At 32.3% G+C, this 20462-nt stretch overlaps 1 protein-coding gene across 1 annotated transcript in view; it reads right to left on the reverse strand.

Annotated features, from left to right (window-relative positions):
- The window catches only part of sli (slit guidance ligand), a 138739-nt gene that overhangs the window by 94542 nt on the left and 23735 nt on the right, over nt 1–20462 (reverse strand). Inside the window, exons 5-6 of the mRNA XM_072539113.1 lie at nt 16558–16629; nt 13594–13665 (exon numbers count right to left, since the gene is read on the reverse strand). Coding sequence (XP_072395214.1) covers nt 13594–13665; nt 16558–16629 — 144 coding nt within the window. The remainder of the gene's footprint in view (nt 1–13593; nt 13666–16557; nt 16630–20462) is intronic.

The following is a 20462-nucleotide window of genomic DNA, read 5'->3' on the forward strand; positions in this document are numbered from 1 at the left end:
AGAAGATAAAAGGGCTTTCAAGAAAAACAGATTCTATATACGCATTTCACCTTCTATATTCTATACTATATAATATATATATATATATATATATATATATATATATATATATATATATATATATATATATATATATATATATGTATATACACGTAACACAAATTATGAATATCGTTTTTACAAGTAATATTATAGGATAAATTTGGAAACAGCACAAACGCAACTTAAATTTTAAAAACCTAAACAATGCACTGTAGGGCCATCTATCGAACTGTTGAAAACATCAGTAGATAACATAATTTGTTCCAGTGTGATCTCAAATATACGAAGAGGCCAAACACTAGAAGAAGAACTAAAGATCCATATTACCTCAGTGACTTAATAATCTAATTATTAGATATTTATATAGTTACGTATAATTATAAGAAACTCATTTGGTAGTCACAATAAGTGTTGTTAGGTTTTTTCATTAATTCATTCATTCATTCAAATACCACAAATTCTAATTACATGAATAATGATCGCTTACAATTCACACTGATATCTATTACAAAACAATTCGCCAATAGTAAACACATCATTACTGTCATTATTACGTCAACTTTATGCAGCGATCAAAATATACCCAAAAAAGCTTAGCCTTTTTAGAATTAATGTTTTTTTGAGATTAGGGCACCGCAATCGCGGAATAAATTACTTATAAAAATACCATTAGACAAGACGCAGAAATTGCTAAAGGAGATATGGAAATAAGAAAAAAATTGAAGTCATGTTATGTACAATTTACAGAAAAGGTTACAAGAGCATCTATTAAAACTACAGGTATTGCATTATTGAATAGAGCATATAAAATACTTGCAGTGTATACAAGTAATGAACTATCTCAGAAAAAAGCGACTGGTGAAAATCAGTATAATTTTTGTATTGTGGAATATATTTTTTTTATAAAGTGTATAAAGTGCTATATAAGATGCATTTTAAGATAAAGTGATGATCTGATAGTGCGAGCTAAGAGCAGAAAAGGAATTAAAGATAAAGAAAAGACGAAATTTCTTGTAATTAGAAATTATACAAACAATACAAAATACAAAAATTTTAATGGAGCAACTTTTATGACAAGTAGATTTTGTCTCAGGCAATACAGTCATACAATTAAATATTTATTTTTACACGTCTTTTATATCGTCTGATCTTTTTATAGAGATCAAAAATAAAGCAAAATAGAAACCCTATGGTATAACCTGTTGATACAGTAAATCGATAGATCTCGGATATCTGGCAGCTTAGGAAAACAATCCAAGTCGCGGAACATTAATATTAGGGGAAACAACCGTTAATAGAGTCACGTGTAGAATTACCTTGACGTGTTGTTAATAATGCCGCTGATGATGTCGTTAATCAATTATATCCTCCTTCTTCATTTTCTTGTTTCTCTCTGCTTACAGGGTCATGTCGGACTCAATTATTAACAATGATTTTATATACTACTAAATTTCGACTCTTTTTGTTTTTTCTATAAATTGTTTTCTACTTTTAATATACATAAAAAAATATATATTCATCTATAATAGATACATGTAAACTAGTAAAATATTTAAATTCTAAGAGACCCAAGTGAGAATCAAACCATATTTAAATGGAGGAAAAATGTATTAGAGAAAAAAATTTGACATATATTATATAAAGATTGTTCTAAAATAGTTTTTATTAATCATCTCTATCTCCAATTATCTCATCATCTCTAAAAAGAATATTTTATGTTACCCCCTACCCTGAGAATCTATAAGGAACAGCTGGAGTTTAGAGAGGTCGTCAAGAGAGGTCTTAGAGAGATCTTTTGTTGTCGACTTGGGTTAGTATATACAGTGCATTCCGTATGTTTTGTAAACATGATCAGGGGAAATTGTTGCCTGATGGCTAACAAGAACCGTCTATGACCTACATATATTCTTACCGGAGACCGGAAGTACAATAACAACTTTAAAAATGAATTACTTGTTCGTCGTAGATAAAATATAGTATGCAACTCGTTATGGTTTCCACACGAATGACGGTCTCAAATCGTTAAACATCAAAATACGTCTGGTATGCTTGTGTCATATCCCCGACGTCAGTGGAGCTTCGTTCTGACATAAGCTACGGAAAAGAAGAAGAATTGACAGTTGACAGACGAAGAAAAATTGACTGACTGACAGTTAGCAAATGGTTCCGGTCGGGTCATGCTCGGCCGATAATGGAGATTCAACGCTTACCGACAGTGACGTCACACTGTCTCGCTCAAGTGCTCCATACTCTGCTGTCGTCACAAGATCTCTCTGTAACAAAAACTGGGGCTCAGACCAATCTTCTTCTGTATAAATCTTTAACACTTTCTAAGTTAGATTATGGAACAATTGTCTATTCCACGAGTAATTCATCTCTTCTTAAATCATTAGATATTATTCGTAATAAAAGTCTTAGATTAATCACAGGGGTTTTTCCAACTTCCCCCGTGCCCAACATTTATGTTCTTTTAGGAGAACCATCGCATGTTCCTCGCCCTATCACATGCAACTCTAACAGCTTGTAATGTTTCAAAACCAATATATCAAAACACTTAGGTTTGTAAACATATTCCAAGATATTCGTTATGTAGCGACAAGCTAATTACGAATAATTAAACTTTTGTATTCAAAAATTAAATAAAACGATCTCATATTAAAATTTACATTTTCGCAAATGGTTTATATACATAAGAAATAGAAATGTGTTTTTTCAATATGTTTATTTACTACAGATATTAGATATGCTCGACACTTTAATTATACATTTTGAGTGCGTTGTATTTATAGGAAACGACATATAATATAACGACCAGCCCGATAATTAAAGTTTATGGTCTGACTTTTAAAAACAAAGAACGCGTGTTCTGTGTTGAGTTTTAGTCTTTTAGTAATCATTGAGACACAATTTGGGTCGATCCGCGATACATACAATCCCATCGGGAATTAATTACGCTTTATAATATTAAATATTATATTATATATTATATATATATATATATATATATATATATATATATATATATATATATATATATATATATATATTATTAACACTTTTTTTTACGTTTTATTCAATTTTATTTTTTATTTTTGTTTCCGTGGTAAATAAGTTTATCACACACGCATCCACACAACCACGGAACAGTTATACTAAAAGGCCATATTATGAAAAAATTAAATCCACACTTTAAAATCTAATCACTAATTTTCCGGATGTTTTCTTCTCGGACATTAAATACCCTGAGCCTAAGCTAATTGATTTACCAATCTATAATACATCTCTGGTATATTTCTATAAATTCAGTACAAACAATTACCAGATTCGACTAAAATTCGAAGTCCTCTTAGAAGAGTACCCCGACTACTAAAAATGTACACAGATGCATTTAAGTCCGAAGACGGAGTGAGGGCATCAATATTTTTCTCAAAAAATAATCTTCTTTTCCGTCAATCCCCAGTATATAGCACATATTCAGCTAAGTTCTACGCTATATACTGTGCTGTGAAACTTTTTAATGAGCTTACCTTCATAAAAGCCTTAATCATAATAGATTCCCTTAGCTTTCTTAAATCATTAAAATATATTTTTCCGATACATCCTTCTGAAGATTTGCTAAAATACTAGCTGTTCCAAGATTATCAACATGGAAGAAGAGTTCATTTTTTTGTGGGTACCCTCACACGTGGGAATAACAGGAATTGAAGAAGCTGACAGAACTGCACGACAGTCTTAAAAGCTTATTTTAAAAATAAAATGTGCTTGTGGCGAGGTGAGTGGTCTCAAACTAATTCTAAACTGAATAAGATCAATAATAATGTTTCTCAGTGAATAAATTGTACTTCCGCGTTTACGTCTTGGATGTACAAAGTTAACGCACTCTTGATGATGATCTAGAAGGTAAAGTGAGTATGTAGAATCTGTTTTTGTATTATTCAAAGCTCTTTTATGTTCTGCTATACGTTTGTTAACAGTACTATCAGTTTGACCGATTTAAGTTTTTGGGCAGTCACCACATTTTAGTTTGTATACACCACTGTGTAAGTGCTTTTTATTTTGGCTCTTGTTGTTTTTAATATATTTGCCTAAGTTGTTGTTTGTTCTAAAAGCTGGTGTTATTCCTTTCTTTTTTATGAGTTTGGATATTTTTGTTGATATCTTACCCGTATATGTAATATCAATCAGTATATAATATCAATATTGTTAACAGAAAGGAAAACGCTGTACGAGAGATGTATGTAGCACTAAAAGAAGCGGCTACAAAAATACAAATAATTATTAATGTAGTTCAGTGCTTAGATTAAGAAGTAAATAAATGTTATAAAATGCATTATTGAGTGAATTTTTTACATGCGCTGTTCCATGAAAGCAATAAATCAAAAACCATCCCTGAAATTCTAAAGATAACCACGACCCATATGGTGTACTAGTGCGCTTAATTATAAGATAAAATAAAATTCCCAAATTCAGAAAAATGTTGAATCAAACTTAATAACTTTCATATGGATGCCTTCTTCTTATATACTATGAAAGTACACATATCTGTTAACACATCAACAAGCTTAAATACATATAGTTAAAATACAATTCAGTACGAGTAACATATAACCTTAGAAAACACCCTATATTCTCGAAAGCAACATGGACTCAAGTTACCTTAGTTAAATCTGAATAAGAACAGATTGCTTATACATCTCAGGTCTTACGTTGAGACTAATAACATAATATAAACGACATGGTGAGATTGACGTCTCAGATATTTGACTACGGTTTACATAAAATGAAGTTGATACTTTGTTCTTGATTATTCTGTATAAATAAGCGAAACAAAAAGTTTGTAAATATTGCATGTCGTTAGGTTTTCCGTTACTCATAAGTTTTTCAATATTATTTAGTCGCAATTACTGTTACTGCATTGCCAAAACATCCAAATATATAAAGATAAATTTTAGCGAATATGCTCGGTCAGTTGGTTGTTTGCGTAAACGTCATATTCAATTAAATCAAAAGGTTTAAGTCAAACATATATTATCAAGTCAAGAATCAGAAGCATAAGTTTTAAAACCTATTTTGAACCTATCTACATATTTAAAATTTGTTGCAGAGGAACAATTAGACAGTAAAGACGTTCTAGAGTTACAATTAAGATTAACCAAATTAGAAGTGCTAGAGACTGAGTTTAAAGAAATTCAATCAGAAATAGAATATGTTTGTACATATGATGATCTCGAGGCACAGCTTCAAGAAAGGGATGTTTTTTTTCAAATTCTCTAATAGACTGTTTGGCTAAGACACAGCAAATTTGAAGAAAGTATGAAATAAGTTCTATGCCACAGAATCTTAGTGCAATTAATGTCACTCATTCCTCCAATGAAAATGCGATTAAATTACCATTCATTAAATGTCCTTCCTTGCGAATTTAATAAATGGTTAGAGTTTAAAGATACTTTTGAAGCATTGTTTCATAACAACTCCACACTTTCAGAAATACAAAAATATCACTATTTTAAGGTCATGTTTAGGCGAGGAAGCCTTAAAAATAATTCAAAGTTTAGAATTTGCAGCACATAACTGCCAGGATGCCTGGAAATTATTGTGTGATATATTTGATAATAAAAGATTATTAGTCAACAATCATTTAAAACATTTATTTGAACTTGATAAATTAATTAAAGAATTAGCTGTAGGGTTAAGAGGGTTAATTGACTATGTAAAAAAGCACCTAGAGCATTAAAAACATTACAGTTGCCCACTGAGCATTGGGATGCTATGATAGTTCATATGGTTTCTTTAAAACTTGATAAAAATACAAATCGCTATTGCGAGCAATCTCGAACAGACAAAACATTGCCAAGTTTATCTAGTTTTTTTGAATTTTAAAAAAATAGAGCTGATTTGTTGGAAACATTAGAAATAAATAGTACTAAAGAAAATAGAGAGGTACGACTGATTAATAATAAATATAAAGCACGTCATCATTCCCTTTTGTCTAGCACTTCTGAGAATATTCCAGATCCAAAGTGCAATTATTGCAAACAAAAGCATTTAATTTATTTTTGTGATCAATTTTTAAAAATGCCTGTGTCTGAAAGGTGGAACAAAGTAAAGCAATTAAAACTGTGCTCAAACTGTTTATGCTCTGACCATTTTAGTTCCAACTGTCGAAAAGGTACTTGTAAGTTTTGCACAGGCAAGTATAGTTCTTTACTGCATCATAAACAAGCACAGCGTGAGATCAACAATGTGACTGAAAGTCAACCTAGCACTTCTAATCAAGAACAACATGGCCAATTCAATGGGTCATCTATAGTTTGTGGGAACAGTACATTTAGTAATAATTATGTTATGTTGCCTACAGCGTTTATAGATGTTCAGGATAATAGAGGCCAATTTTATAAAGTTCCAGCAATTTTGGATGTAGGTAGTCAGTGTTCATTTATATCTGATAATTTATGTGATAAATTAAAATTAAATAAAAATCGTATTGATGTTTCTGTTTCTGGTATAACTGGTATTAGCTCCAAATTACAATACAAATGTGAGGTGTTAATAAGGTTTAATGTACATAAATTTCAGACTAAATTAAATTGTATTGTTATTCAAAAAATATCAGGGAATTTACCATCTTGCAATATTGATGTATCTGACTGGCCTATCCCCAAAGGTATTAAACTAGCTAATCCTACATTTAATATTTCCAAAAATGTCGGCTTATTAATAGGAGCTGATTTATTTGGAAACTAGTAGCAAATACCTTTGAGCACAAGAATATAGATGAACTAGCCGAGAAAATAACTAAAGACATACAAACAGTCACTAAGAAACTTTGTTGCAGAATAAGAAAACAAAAAGAAGCTAAACTAAAACCCGAGACTCTAGAACAGATAGAGAAAAGAAGAAGAACGAACAGAGATAACCCGGACTATAAAGCGCTCAACAGAAGCGTTAAGAAAAATATTCGAAAAGACCTCAGAGCTTATAGAACAAATTAGATTCTTGAAACCATAGAGAACAATAAGAACATGAAAGTACTAAACACATGTAAATCCGCTGGCAGGAATAAAATCATAAAGATAAAAGACGCCCGTGGAACATTGTGCTCGCATAAGGAAGAGATCGTTAGAGAAATCCGAAAATTTTACGAGAAGCTGTATACTTCTACTATTCCGAACCCCGGTATACCAACAAAACATATCTTAAATGTGGGCTCAGAGGATCTCCCTGAAATAATAACATCAGAAATTAGAGCCGCCCTAAAACAAATGAAAAATGGGAAAACACCAGGAGAAGATAAAATTACTTCAGAGATGCTAAAAATGGGAGGCACTGCATTAGAAGAGGCAATGAGAGCATTACTGAATAAATGCCTATTGGAAGGACAAATACCAAAAGCATGGAAAAATGCGGAAGTCATTCTACTCCATAAAAAAGGTGACGCCGCAAATATAGAAAACTACCGACCAATAAGCTTGTTGTCACACCTTTACAAACTACTAACCCGAATAATAACAAATAGATTGACAGCTAAGCTAGATGCATACCAACCGGTGGAGCAAGCAGGCTTTCGTAAGGGTTTTAGCACTATCGATCACTTGCAAACAATCCGGACAGTTATTGAAAAAACAATAGAGTACAACATACCACTACATCTGGCATTTGTCGATTATCACAAAGCATTCGACAGTATCGAGAAATGGGCTTTCTTAACAGCATTGGACGACGCCAGAGTAGATTCAAGATATGCTGCCCTCCTTAAGAATATATACGATGATGCTACTTTTCACGTAAAAATAGATGATGATCTGGAAACTATGAAAATAGACCATGGCAAAGGCGTGAGACAGGGTGACACCATCTCACCCAAGTTATTTACTTTGGTATTAGAAAATGTCTTCAAAAAACTAAATTGGGTCGAAAAGGGATTAAAAATAGATGGAGCATATCTTAACCATTTGCGTTTCGCAGACGACATAGTACTAATAAGCACAGATATCCATGAACTAAAATCAATGCTACAAGATTTAAATCAAAAATCGAATCAAATAGGATTAAAAATGAATCTCGACAAAACAAAGATATTAAGCAACAGCCTAGAAAACATCACGATAGATAACATCAATGTAGAAAAGGTAGAACAATATATATATCTAGGACATGCAATTAAAAACGAAAAGGAAAATCAAACCCTAGAAATTAAAAGAAGGACACAATTATCATGGGCTGCTTTTGGGAAGTTGAGCTTCATTTTAAAAGACAGAAAAATCCCAATACACTTAAAACGAAAAACCTATGACACTTGTATACTACCAGTTGCAACTTATGGATTGGAAACTATGGCAATAACAAGAAAAATGGCAGAACAATTAAGAGTAACTCAACGGGCCATGGAGAGGGCCATGTTAAATATAAGCCTCAGAGACAAAATTCCTAACACCGAAATACGTCGAAGAACTAAAGTAACCGACATCATGGAAAAAATAGCGACATTGAGATGGCAATGGGTAGCACATGTAGCAAGACAAGACACCAACAGATGGTCTCATAAAGTGACATTCTGGAGACCTCGAGAAACAAAAAGAAGCGTGGGAAGACCCAAAAAGAGATGGATAGACGATATAACAGCTGTAGCTGGAAAGCAATGGATGAGAATTGCAAAAGATAGGGAAGCGTGGAAACAAATGGAGGAGGCCTATGTCCAACAATGGATGAATGAAGGCTGAAGAAGAAGAAGAAGAAGATTTATTTTGGGACATACTTCTTAACGATAGGATAAGTTAAGGCAAAAATAAACCACATTTAATTAACACTGTATTTGGGTTTGTTGTATCAGGTCCAATTAATATTCCAATTACAAAGCATGTCAACTGCAATTTCTTAATAAATGATGATCTTCATAAATTTTGGTCTATTGAAGAGATTCTCCTTGAACAAGCAAAAATGTCAAAAGATGAAACATTTTGTGAGAATTATTTTAATAAAACAGTTTCTCAAGACAGTTCTGGAAAATTTATTGTCAGATTTCCATTAAAGTTGGAATCTACTTAATTAGGTGAATCAAAAGGTTTAGCACTTAAAAAGATTACTTTCTCAAGAGAGAAGATTGGAAAGTAATAAAGCCTTAAAAGATAAATATTTTAAATTCATGGATGAATATTTAGAATTAGAACATATGAGACAGTTAACAGATACAGAGTCAATTCAAAGTTTTCGCTGTTTCTTGCCTCATTTTGCTGTTCGTGAAGACAGTCTTGCCACTGATGTTAGAATTGTATTTGATGGTTCAGCCAAAACCAATTTAGGATTATCTCTGAATGATATTCAATATAGTGGCCCAGCTATACAGAATGATATTTTTAAGATTATGTTACGCTTTAGGGAACATCAATTTGCAGTAATCGCAGACATTAAAAAAATGACATACAGACAAATTTTAATTCATCCAGATGAAAGATATTTACAAAATATTGTTTGGCGACAAAATCCCAATGATAAACTTTTATGTTATGAACTACAAACAGTGACTTATGGCACCACTAGTGCTCCATACTTAGCTATTAAATGTTTAAAGCGATTAGCTGCAGATAATAAACATGATTATCCAATTGCTTGTGAATTGATAGATCGTGATATGTATGTGGATGATCTCATAACAGGATTCAGCAGTGAACTGTAATATGTAATCAGATTTCAGAAATTTTACAGTCAGCTTCGTTTAATTTAAGAAATCAAATCAAATAGTAAACATATATTAAACGGTCTTCAACAAGGCACATAAGAAAATTTAAATATTTTAGAACTTGGTGAAGATGATAGAGTAAAAACTCTAGGAATCCAATGGAAGGGTGTTTCAGACTTATTAGTATATAAAGTTGCAGAACATAATACTAGTAATCAACCTGTTACAAAAAATAGTACTTAGCAGTATCGCTAGAATATATGATTCTCTTGGTTTCATTGATCCATGTATTATTTTTGTTAAGATTTTGATTCGGCAATTGTGGTCAAAATATTTGGATTGGGATGATGAATAACCCTTGGATTTGAGAAATAAATGGGAATTTTTTATGTCAAGGCTAACTATCCTTAATACACTGAATATTCCTAGATGGATTATTTGTCAAGAACCAATTAGCATATAATAGCATGGCTTTAGTGATGCCAGCAAAAATGGTTACAGTGCAGTGATATATGTACGAACAGTTGATAAATTTGGAACGGTTTATGTTAAAGTATTGTGTTCAAAGACAAAAGTAGCTCCGGTTAAGGTTTTAACAGTTCCTAGATTAGAGTTGTGTGGGTCTTTATTACTAGCTCGTCTGGTTAAACAAGTTTCTGATGCTCTTACATGCCAATTTAAAACATTTTACTGGTGTGACTCCCAAATAGTATTGTGGTGGTTAAACACTGATTCCAACAAACTTCAAGTATTTGTTAGTAATAGAGTATTAGACATTCAAACATTGAGCGATATATCCAATTGGAGTTATGTCAATACTAAAGAGAATCCTGCTGATTTGGCATCTCGTGGCATGTATCCAGACGGATTAAACAAGTGCAATATTTGGTGGAATGGCTCATTAATATTGTATGGTTCACCATATTGACCACTCAAATTTCAATAATCGGATAACAGTCAATATCCAGAAATTCAAAAAACATTTCAGACTCTTGTTGTTAATGTTGAACCTTTATTACTATTTACAAGGTTCTCTTCTCTGAGTAAGCTTAAACGTGTGGTTGCTTACTGCCTGCGATTTATTAATAATCTCAAACAAGTTCATAAATTAAAAGGTCCTTTTAGTGTCCTAGAATTACAGAATAGTATTTTATGTTTAACGAAATTGTTCCAAAAGGATAGCTTTAAAAATGAAATTTCGATTATTCAGAACAGTAAAAACTTACCTGTTAAGCATAGATTATTGTCTTTAAACCCTTTTGTAGATTTAAACGGTTTTTTTGAGAATAGGAGGTAGGTTAAAAAATTAATCGTTATCTTTTGATGAAAAACATCCATATCTATTAGATGGTAAACATCCTTTTGCGAAATTAATATTTCACTCAGAACATTTACGATTACAGCATGCAGGTCCACAACTTTTACTCTATTCAGTTCGTCAAAAGATTTGGGTCATTGCTGGTATGAATATTGCAAAAAAGGTAGTACGAAACTGCATACAATGTTTTAAAAATAAACCTAGATCAACTAATTCAATCATGGCTGACCTTCCAAAACATAGAGTCTAAATTTCAAAACCATTTACTAATACCAGAATTGACTATGCAGGTTCGGTACTATTAAGGGATAGAAAAAGTCGACCTTATAAAACTAACAAGGCGTATATTTTGTTTGCTTTGCCACAAAAGGTGTTCATATTGAATTGGTCTCAGGCTTAACGAGCGCAGAATTTCTTGCTACATTTAGAAGGTTTGCTGCAAGACGTGGCACTCCTAAAAATTTATATTCCGATAATGGTTCTAATTTTGTTGGTGTCTTTAGAGAATTAAAAGGATTATATGAGTTCTTAAGTAATTCACAAGATGAATTTGTTCAAATGTGTTCCCAAGACCAAATTATGTGGCATTTTATACCAACAAACACACCACACTTTGGAGGCCTTTGGGAGTCTAATATTAAAGCCATTAAGTTACATTTACATAGAGTTATAGGTGAATCTATTTTAACATTTGAAGAATATTCAACATTGTTAGCACAGATAGAAGCACCATTAAACTCCAGACCTTTGTATCCTATGTTCTCTGATCCAAATGATTTTAACCCAATTACCCCCTCTCACCTACTTATTGGACATTCACTCATCTGACCACCAGATATCACATATGAAAATGTTAAGGTCAATCGATTGTCCAGGTTTCAATTACTGCAACAACGTAGTCAAAGTTTCTGGAAGAGGTGGTACCAGTGTTATTTAATGGAGTTGCAAAAACGACATAAATGGAAAACAGGCAAGCCTGCAATTAAAATTGACGATTTAGTACTTATTAAGCAAGATAACCTTCCTTGTATTAAATGGCTACTAGGATTAATAGTTGATGTCCACTCAGGGGATGATGGTGCAGAGCGAGTTGTAACTGTCAGAACTGCGCAAAAGACATTCAAACGTGGTATTGCAAAAATTTGTCCACTTCCTCTTCCTGATGAAGATGGTTTTTAGCCGTTCTTTGAACATGCTGTTCAAAAAGGGGGAGGATGTTATTAAGATCTTAAGAATTAAAATCAATACGCCAACATCGACGTCACAAGACACCAGTGAAGACAACAAAAAGACAGGAAGAAGAATTCATTCCAATTCCAACCATTAAAAAAGTAACCATTTTCATACAGTCCACTCTATTAAAATTAAAAACAACCCCCATTTTACATATTCTCTGTATAGACGCTTTATCATAAATTCTAGATCATAAGAAACTTGAGCTCTAGGATGACTTGGTCATTCGTAAAGTTCAGGGAGAACAGTACGTCATTTCCAGGGAATGGGGATTCCCATTCCCTGGCAGTGGTTTTTCCAATTTTGAAGGGGTGTCTCAATATATAAATTAAACAGTAAGGATGACATACTGCATCCTTGTCTTAGTCCTTTTTTTCCTACAATTATTGTAATTAGTTGTAAAAACGATATTCATAATTCGTATAAGTTTGTATTAGGTGTTTAAGGTGTTTTTCAACTGACGAATGATTCTTGGTTTTAAGGAGCCGACGGGAGCGATGGCTTTTGCTTTTTTGAAATCCATTTTATGGCCTGTCTGAATATGATGTTGGGCTAGAAAGTAGTATCGAAATGTTTGACAGATATAAAATGTTCGTAAATACGGTTATGGATTCGTTGGTTTGTCTGTCCTATGTATGTAAATGGGCAACTGGAACAAGGTATCTCGTAGAGACCATGGTGTTCTGGACCAAATCCCCATTGGGGATTTGGTCTTTTACGGGATTTGGTATTTTTAATCTGACGAGATTGGACAACTTGGAGTGAGTAGTGAAGATGGTTATGATATTTAGGAAATTAAGAATTCTACTGATCTTGTCAGTGACACCTTTAATAAAAGGTAGATAGATGTTGGGAATGGAGTGGGGTTTAGATAATTTTGAATGCTCGTATTGATTTGGGTTTTGTGATAGCCGTTTTGTAAGAGTGTTTGCCTTATTAAACTGATTTCGGATGACCTGTGATTGTTGTTGCTAAGTCTTATGGAACGGGAAACAAGAGTGTTGATCACTGAATTAAGTTGGGTGGAGTAATGATGTGACTGGATATTGAGATAACGTTTTGTCTGGGTGGGTTTCTGGTACACGGAATAGGAAAAAATGTGAGGTGGGTGTTTTTGAATAAGAACATCAAGGAATGGCTAAGACGCTTCAGACTCATCTTCCATCGTAAATTGAATACTGGGGTGTATTCCATTCAAGTGGGAGAGAAAGAAATCTAATGTGTCTTTACCATGGGGCCAAATGACAAAGGAGTCATCAACGTAATAAAGAAACTTTACTTTGTTATTTACATAAAACTACACTAAAATTAAACTTTTACTTACAAAATCTCCAAATCTTTCATGGTTCGCAAGGCGTTGTCGTCGATACATGTTAATTGATTGTTGTCAACTTGCCTGAAAAAAAAAACTTTTTTAATATCATATTCATTATGACTGAATATAGTAAAATTTATTATCAGTTTATAATAACTGAATTAAAATTAATGCATATTTCATTCAGCGTGTTTTTAATTACATTTAAACAAGTTAAAATTGTTTTATTTAATTTTGTCTGAAGAAAAACAACATCAAATTGGGAAACATATGTTAAGCAACAGAACATACCAAATTAAAATTTTAATTGTAATTATTTAAATATGAATATGATATTTAAATACCTAAAAATATTACCTTTAGTATATTCATAAAAATTCGTGGTTTTAATGCAAAGCCAAAAAAAGTATCACTAATAAAAAATGATATTTCGTCCATATTTCTTTTAAAAAGAAAATCTATTTCCGGTTAAACACCTGGAGTATAGTAATATTATTGTATGATATGTTTCCTGGAGAGTCTTTCGAATTGTTCCGGCGCAAATTGCATCTTTAACACTGTTTCAAACAACTAGTATTAATACACAATAGTTCGGGGAAACCGAAGGCTTTACGTGCCCTCCGAACATTATTGTGACCAACCTGAAGAATATACTACATAAAGCTAATGTTCTTTGAAAGTTTCTATTATCATAATCATCATCAACATGTATGCGTCCATTGCTAGACATAGGTCTCTCTCAACTCTTTTCATCTGTTTCTGTTTTGTGTGGCTTGCATCCAGTTATTGCTATCATGCTTTAGGTCGTAAGTCTATCTAGTTGGTAGGCATCCTCTGCTCTATGTTGCTTCTTGTCTTGGTCTCCACTCGATAATACGTTTTGTCCATCGGTTGTCTGATAATCTGGCGACGTATCCTGTCCAGTTCCATTTTAGCGACGCGATTTTTTCGATAACGTCTGTCGTTTTTGTTCTACGATGTATTTCTTCGTGTGGGATTCGGTCTCTCAGAGAAACACCCAACATCTGGCGCTCCATAGCCCTCTGAGTCACGCAAATCTTATTCACTACCTTTTTTGTGAGTGTTAATGTTTCCGCTTCATAAGTGAGTACAGATAACACACATTGGTCAAAGAAATTCCTTTTGAGGCATATGGGTAGATTCGATTTAAATACATAGTTTAATTTACCAAACGCTGCCCAGGCTAATCCTATGCGACGTGGGAGCTCACATTTCTGGATATCTCTGCCCAACCGAATTTCATGTCCTAAGTACTTATATAATGTAGTCATTATTTGCGTCTTGTTTAAATCCGACCACCAATGAAGCATGATATAATTTTTCAAACATTATTATTGCATCATCCATATGATCGGCTATAAGGACGATGTCATCTGCAAATGTCAAATGACTGAGCTTCTCTCCATTTATGTTTATACCATGAACGTTCAGATGTGCCTTCTTACAAGTATGTTCTAAAAGCGTCATGAATAGCTTTGGAGAGACGGTGTCTCCTTGCCTTACTCCTCGCTGCATACAGAATTTATTTGTTTCTTGTTCAGATAGTCTTACGCTAGTTGTGGCATTTTGGTTCATATTAGTGTAGCAATGGTCTATTTGGCATTCGACAAATATAAGTGTCCATAGTCTGTTGTATTCTGTAGACTTCTCTATCAGATAAAAGTGTAATTTGGCGTCTAGTCTTTTTTTGATAATTTTTGTGATAAGTTTATATATGTGTGAAAGAAAACTGATAGGACGGTAGTTTTTTAGATCTGTTATGTCTCCTTGCTTGTGCAATAAAATAATGACTGCATTGCTCCACTGAAAAGGAGTTTTTCCTTGGTAGAAGCATTCGGTAAAAAGCTTGGCCAAAGCCTGGATAATTTTATTTCCACCTAGTTTGATCGCTTCTATCACTATTCCTTCATCGAAAGGGATTTGTTATTTTTCATTTTTAAAAGTGCCGTTTTGATTGCGTATGTATTTATTTCGGGCATTAATGCTGATCCCTGGTTTGTCATTTTGGACAGGGGCTAATCTAGTCTTTCGTCAGTGCTCTCATACATTTCGCGATAAAAGGATTCGAGAACTTCAAGAATCTTGGTTTTATCAGTAGTAATGTTTCCATCTTTGTTTCTTATTTTGTACATATTTTGTTGTTTTGTTGCTTATGTTATTCGTATTTCGATTCAAAACTTTTAAACTTTTGTTTTCTTGAATTATTTTATTTTAGTTCTCTTGAATTGTTTTTTTTACGTCTTTTCGGATTGACCGGTGGATATCTATATTTAATTTCTATCTTTAGTTTTGCTTTATGGGTCAGAACGGTCGGGCAGCAATCTCTTTTCGTTTCTTTTAGAGCCTTCGTTATGCCATCATTTGCTTGACCTACATCTTCTATTTCACCTTGCAAATCTTGTATATGTCTGATTAGTGTATCTTTATACAGGTCGTTGTTTTTTAGCTGAATCCATTTCTTTTTTCTTGTTTTTAGAATCATCTTTGCTCTTTACAATTTGACATTAATAGTGTCTTTTCCATGTTACGCCAAAAGTCAAAAGTTTCCATGTTACGTCAGAAATCTTCGTTTTCTGTTTATCGGGATAGGTTGTTCATCCGCATGGTGAACAACAAAATATAATATTGGCTAGAATAACTTTTTATCATCAACTGTTCTTTGACTTTTTTCTGCTGTAGTTCAATTATAGTAAGAATTGGTTTGCTTATGAAAATATTACCCTTCTGTCATGCCCAGCACACTTGTTAGATCACCCGAATATATACAAAAATATGAAGATGAAGATTGGAAGATTTGTTTTAAGTATTAAAGTGACTCTATCTGATATGAGTAAACAGATCTGACACCCATGAAAAAATATGATGGTCAAGTAAAAAATTAAGATTATTTGTATAATTTCATTTCTCCTTAAAATATAATATTGATTAAAAATAAAAAAAAATAATACTCACAAATTTTTTAATGACTGTATCCCACGAAAAGTCTTCTTACCAAGCACACTGATTTGGTTGTGGCTAAGATCCCTGTAAACCAAGATATTTTAAATAAAGATTCTTATGTATTTCAATATATATTTCTAAATTTCCCGAATACCAAATACATTAGTTAATTTAAAAGAAGCAAGTGTATTTACTATATATACAATATTAGTTTTGATTTTTCAGTTAGGCAATAACATTTCTACGACAGTTTCATAAAATTATTAAAATATAAAATAAAAATTTATTATTATGGTTTGTTTTTTAACCAGGAGTAAATTAAATTTACCGCACCGTAATGCTTGTTTGTAATTGGTCCAACCACAGGCAAGTTTACTTCACTAAATAATAACATTTTGACACTAATGACATTTATGAAATTTTAAAATTTAAAATTTATATCGACGATTTTTTACAAGCTGACCACACATCTGGATACATCTGTAAATCATTCAGTCTGTGTTAATTCGCGGGAGACACAATATTTACGCGAGCATTAAAAAAATAGATGTTGATGTTGAAACCACAGCTGCCGCAGCTATATGCCTATTTAGAACGTTCAACTACTACTTGAGTGTACATCGGAGTAGAATCATTAAAAAAAATGTAAAAGAAGAAGTCAGAGGTCAGATGTGTGGAAAGGCGTCGGACGTCCGCACCGAAACCCTTTGATCTGTGCTAAAAAAACCGACAACAATCGGATATCTTGCAGACGCATCCGCGGACGTGATATATAAACAATAGATGATCACATTACCCCCATCTACACATCTCCAGATGCATACGTAGATGTCGTCCGCGGACGCGTCTACCGATGTGTAGAGGAGCCATTAGAATTATTAAGATAACAATATGGATTCAATGCCAAGTACTAGTGGTAATTATCATTCTCCACCTAAAAAACGCCGAGTAGATTTGGGTCATTAATCATCAAATGGAAAACAATGCATTATAAACATGTACAAACAAATAAAAATCGATAATCCTGGAATCAAAATAACAGCCATGATAGCAAAAATCAAACAGGCAACAGTTTAGTTTTGCAGAATAGGTATTGTTAAAATCAAGACTTACTAAAGTACTCGTAATGTGCTAATTTTAGGTATTGAGAATTCAACTATTTACAGAACAATTAAGGAATATAAGCAGACCGGAACAGTAAGATGGCCTAAAAATATTGGCGGCGACCTTCTATCCTTGCAATATACGATGAAAGAGTTAAAACATCTGTACTACAGATAGCACACAGCGTCTTTTTCAATAATCAAATGCCCACTTTAAATAAAATTTTAAGTAAAATTAACAACGGCCCAGATCTTCCAAATATGTGACATTTATTATTAAATAAATTATTGAAGCATATTATTCAAACATAAACAAACAAAGTTGAGTTGAGAATCGGCGTGTGAGGTTGTCCGATACTGATTACTGGATTACCTCAAGGCCGAGATAATCAAACAACAAAGATGTATTTAGTGACTTTTCTAGTAACTTTCTTGGGTGTGAATCTGTCTTTTTAGTTTACTACTCCTGGTTAAAAAACAAACTATAGTACAACCAGATACGGTTAATTTTAAACCCTCATTTTAAAGGATTTTTTATGCTTTTTCAGTAAAATTTATCTTTAGTATTCAGAATCAAATAGCGATCTAACATTGTTAATATATTGTTTATAAGTAAAAAATATATTAAGTTCAATCATTTGCATGTTTTGTTTATCATATACTGTTATCACCAAATTTAATAAAAGCAGTTGTTAGCTTACTGTATCAAAGAGTGTCTAGGGAAAATCGTGACTTTCCTAGTCTGTTGGTTCTGACTATCAGAAATATATAAGTTGATCCACCACATAAAAACTGTTGAAGAGTCATGTTGTAGTGTACAGTCAACAAATTATAAATTACTATTTATACATACGGTTCAGGTAGAACAAGCAGCGAATTTTTCAGACTGTCGTAGAATTATGTAAATATTTTTAGTAAATAAATTATAGAAATATATTAAATAAAAAGAAATACTACGAACTAAAAGTGAGATAATATTCCATTTAATGTATTTCAATATGTAATCAGTAGTGAAAAATTATGGAGTATCATTAAATATGAGTTATGAAAAATAAATGGATGTTATTATTAAGAAGAAGATTTAAGCAGTGCGAAGATAAATCAGTACTAAAGATGAATAAGTGGCCCAGTTATCCCAAAAAATGTAACACTTATTTTAATCACTTCTTTTGCTAATATTTTTCCAAGAGAAAGAGTTGATTGCATAAATTTAAAAATTAAAAAGTAATATCTTTTGTACTGAAACAGCTTGTAGCATGTAATGAATAAAGTCTGTTAAAGTGTGTAATGAGGAAAAGACTGTTCTAAGACACCACTTACAGAAATAACGAGTATAATACAACACTGTCCGTTTTAAAAAGTTTAATTATTTTTAGAATTGATTTTAATTTCTACTGTTAATATTTTTCTAATAACTAAATAACTTTAATTTTTACCTAAAATCATTTTTTAAACCTATTTTTAGAACATGTTAAGAAAATGTAATATACAAAATGTTTTAGAAGGTTTTATCTAGATATACACTGGAGTACAAAATTAATCAGACACCCAGATTTTTCCTGAAAACTGGTGTTTAAAAACGAGATTTCTAATTGAGTAATTAATAATAAACAAAATTTAATAGTAAAATTATTACAAATAAAGGATCTAACAAGAAAAAAATGAACAAAAAATTTTAAAATCTGCAAAGAAATTCATTTTTGGATTAAGGTAGGAATTTGCTCCCATTCGTTACATTGCTTACTTAAACTTATTAATAGTTTGAAAATCAACATGGTTACGTTGAATACGTCATTCCAGAATATCTGGGACAACGTAGATTTAAGTTTTGACTCATTTACTTCTTACAATGTGCGGACGAGCATTATCTTGCATCAGATGAAAGTTTTCTCCGAAAAATGGAGCAAATAGTACTACATGATCTTCCAAACATTGTCCACTATACCTTTCAGCGTAAAAGTTGCTACCTCAAATTTTAAAAATTTCTGTATAAGCTTCTAGGGAAATGCCTGTACACACCATTATTGTACCAACTTCTCCAAATTGATCTCTGGGAGTAAAATAACATTGGTGATAACGTTAACAATTTTTTCTTCAAATCCTAGGCAGCCAATCTGTAGAGTATCTGTTAAATGATCAACATCTTTGCGAACATCTCTAAAGATGTTCGCGAGCGAAGTGTAAATGTTGCCTCCGATGTTCTGCTGTGAACAAAGATCCCGTGACAGGTATTCTGGCCTATCACACACTGCACTTTGAGAAATTCCTAAAGCATTTACGATGTAACGAATGCTACGCCCATCATTCTCTAAAGCAGCAGCTTGTCCTACTTCTTCTGGTGTTATCATTAATTTATTGGAATTTTTGAAAAAGGGAACACAAAAAAAACTATAGCCAAATTTGCAAACAGAGTACTCAAATAAACTTAAAATAATGTTGTTCAATTTAAGACACTATTTCACATTAGTAGCAAAAAGTTTGTGTAAAACGGTTGTTGTTCGCAAAAATCATCTAAATAAGTTTAAACAAGAAGAAAAGTTATCACCAATAAGGCATAAAATCAAATTAAAAAATGTTGAATTATTTTTCTCACAATATATTTGGAATGTGATTTTATTAGAGACAAATAGAAAAGCCGAATAATGCTATGAAAAAAATAGGAAGACGTTTTCTTCTTCTGTATAAGAAGAAGTGGAATCATTTGTTGGTTTGCTTATTATTTTGGGAGCCTGCCAAGCTGCTAAAGAGCCAATCTGTGTATTATCAGAAGATCCAACTATATGTCGTCCTGTAGTATCATCTACCATGTCTCGC

This window comes from Diabrotica undecimpunctata, chromosome 7 (assembly GCF_040954645.1).
Source record: "Diabrotica undecimpunctata isolate CICGRU chromosome 7, icDiaUnde3, whole genome shotgun sequence".
Classification (NCBI taxonomy): domain Eukaryota; kingdom Metazoa; phylum Arthropoda; class Insecta; order Coleoptera; family Chrysomelidae; genus Diabrotica; species Diabrotica undecimpunctata.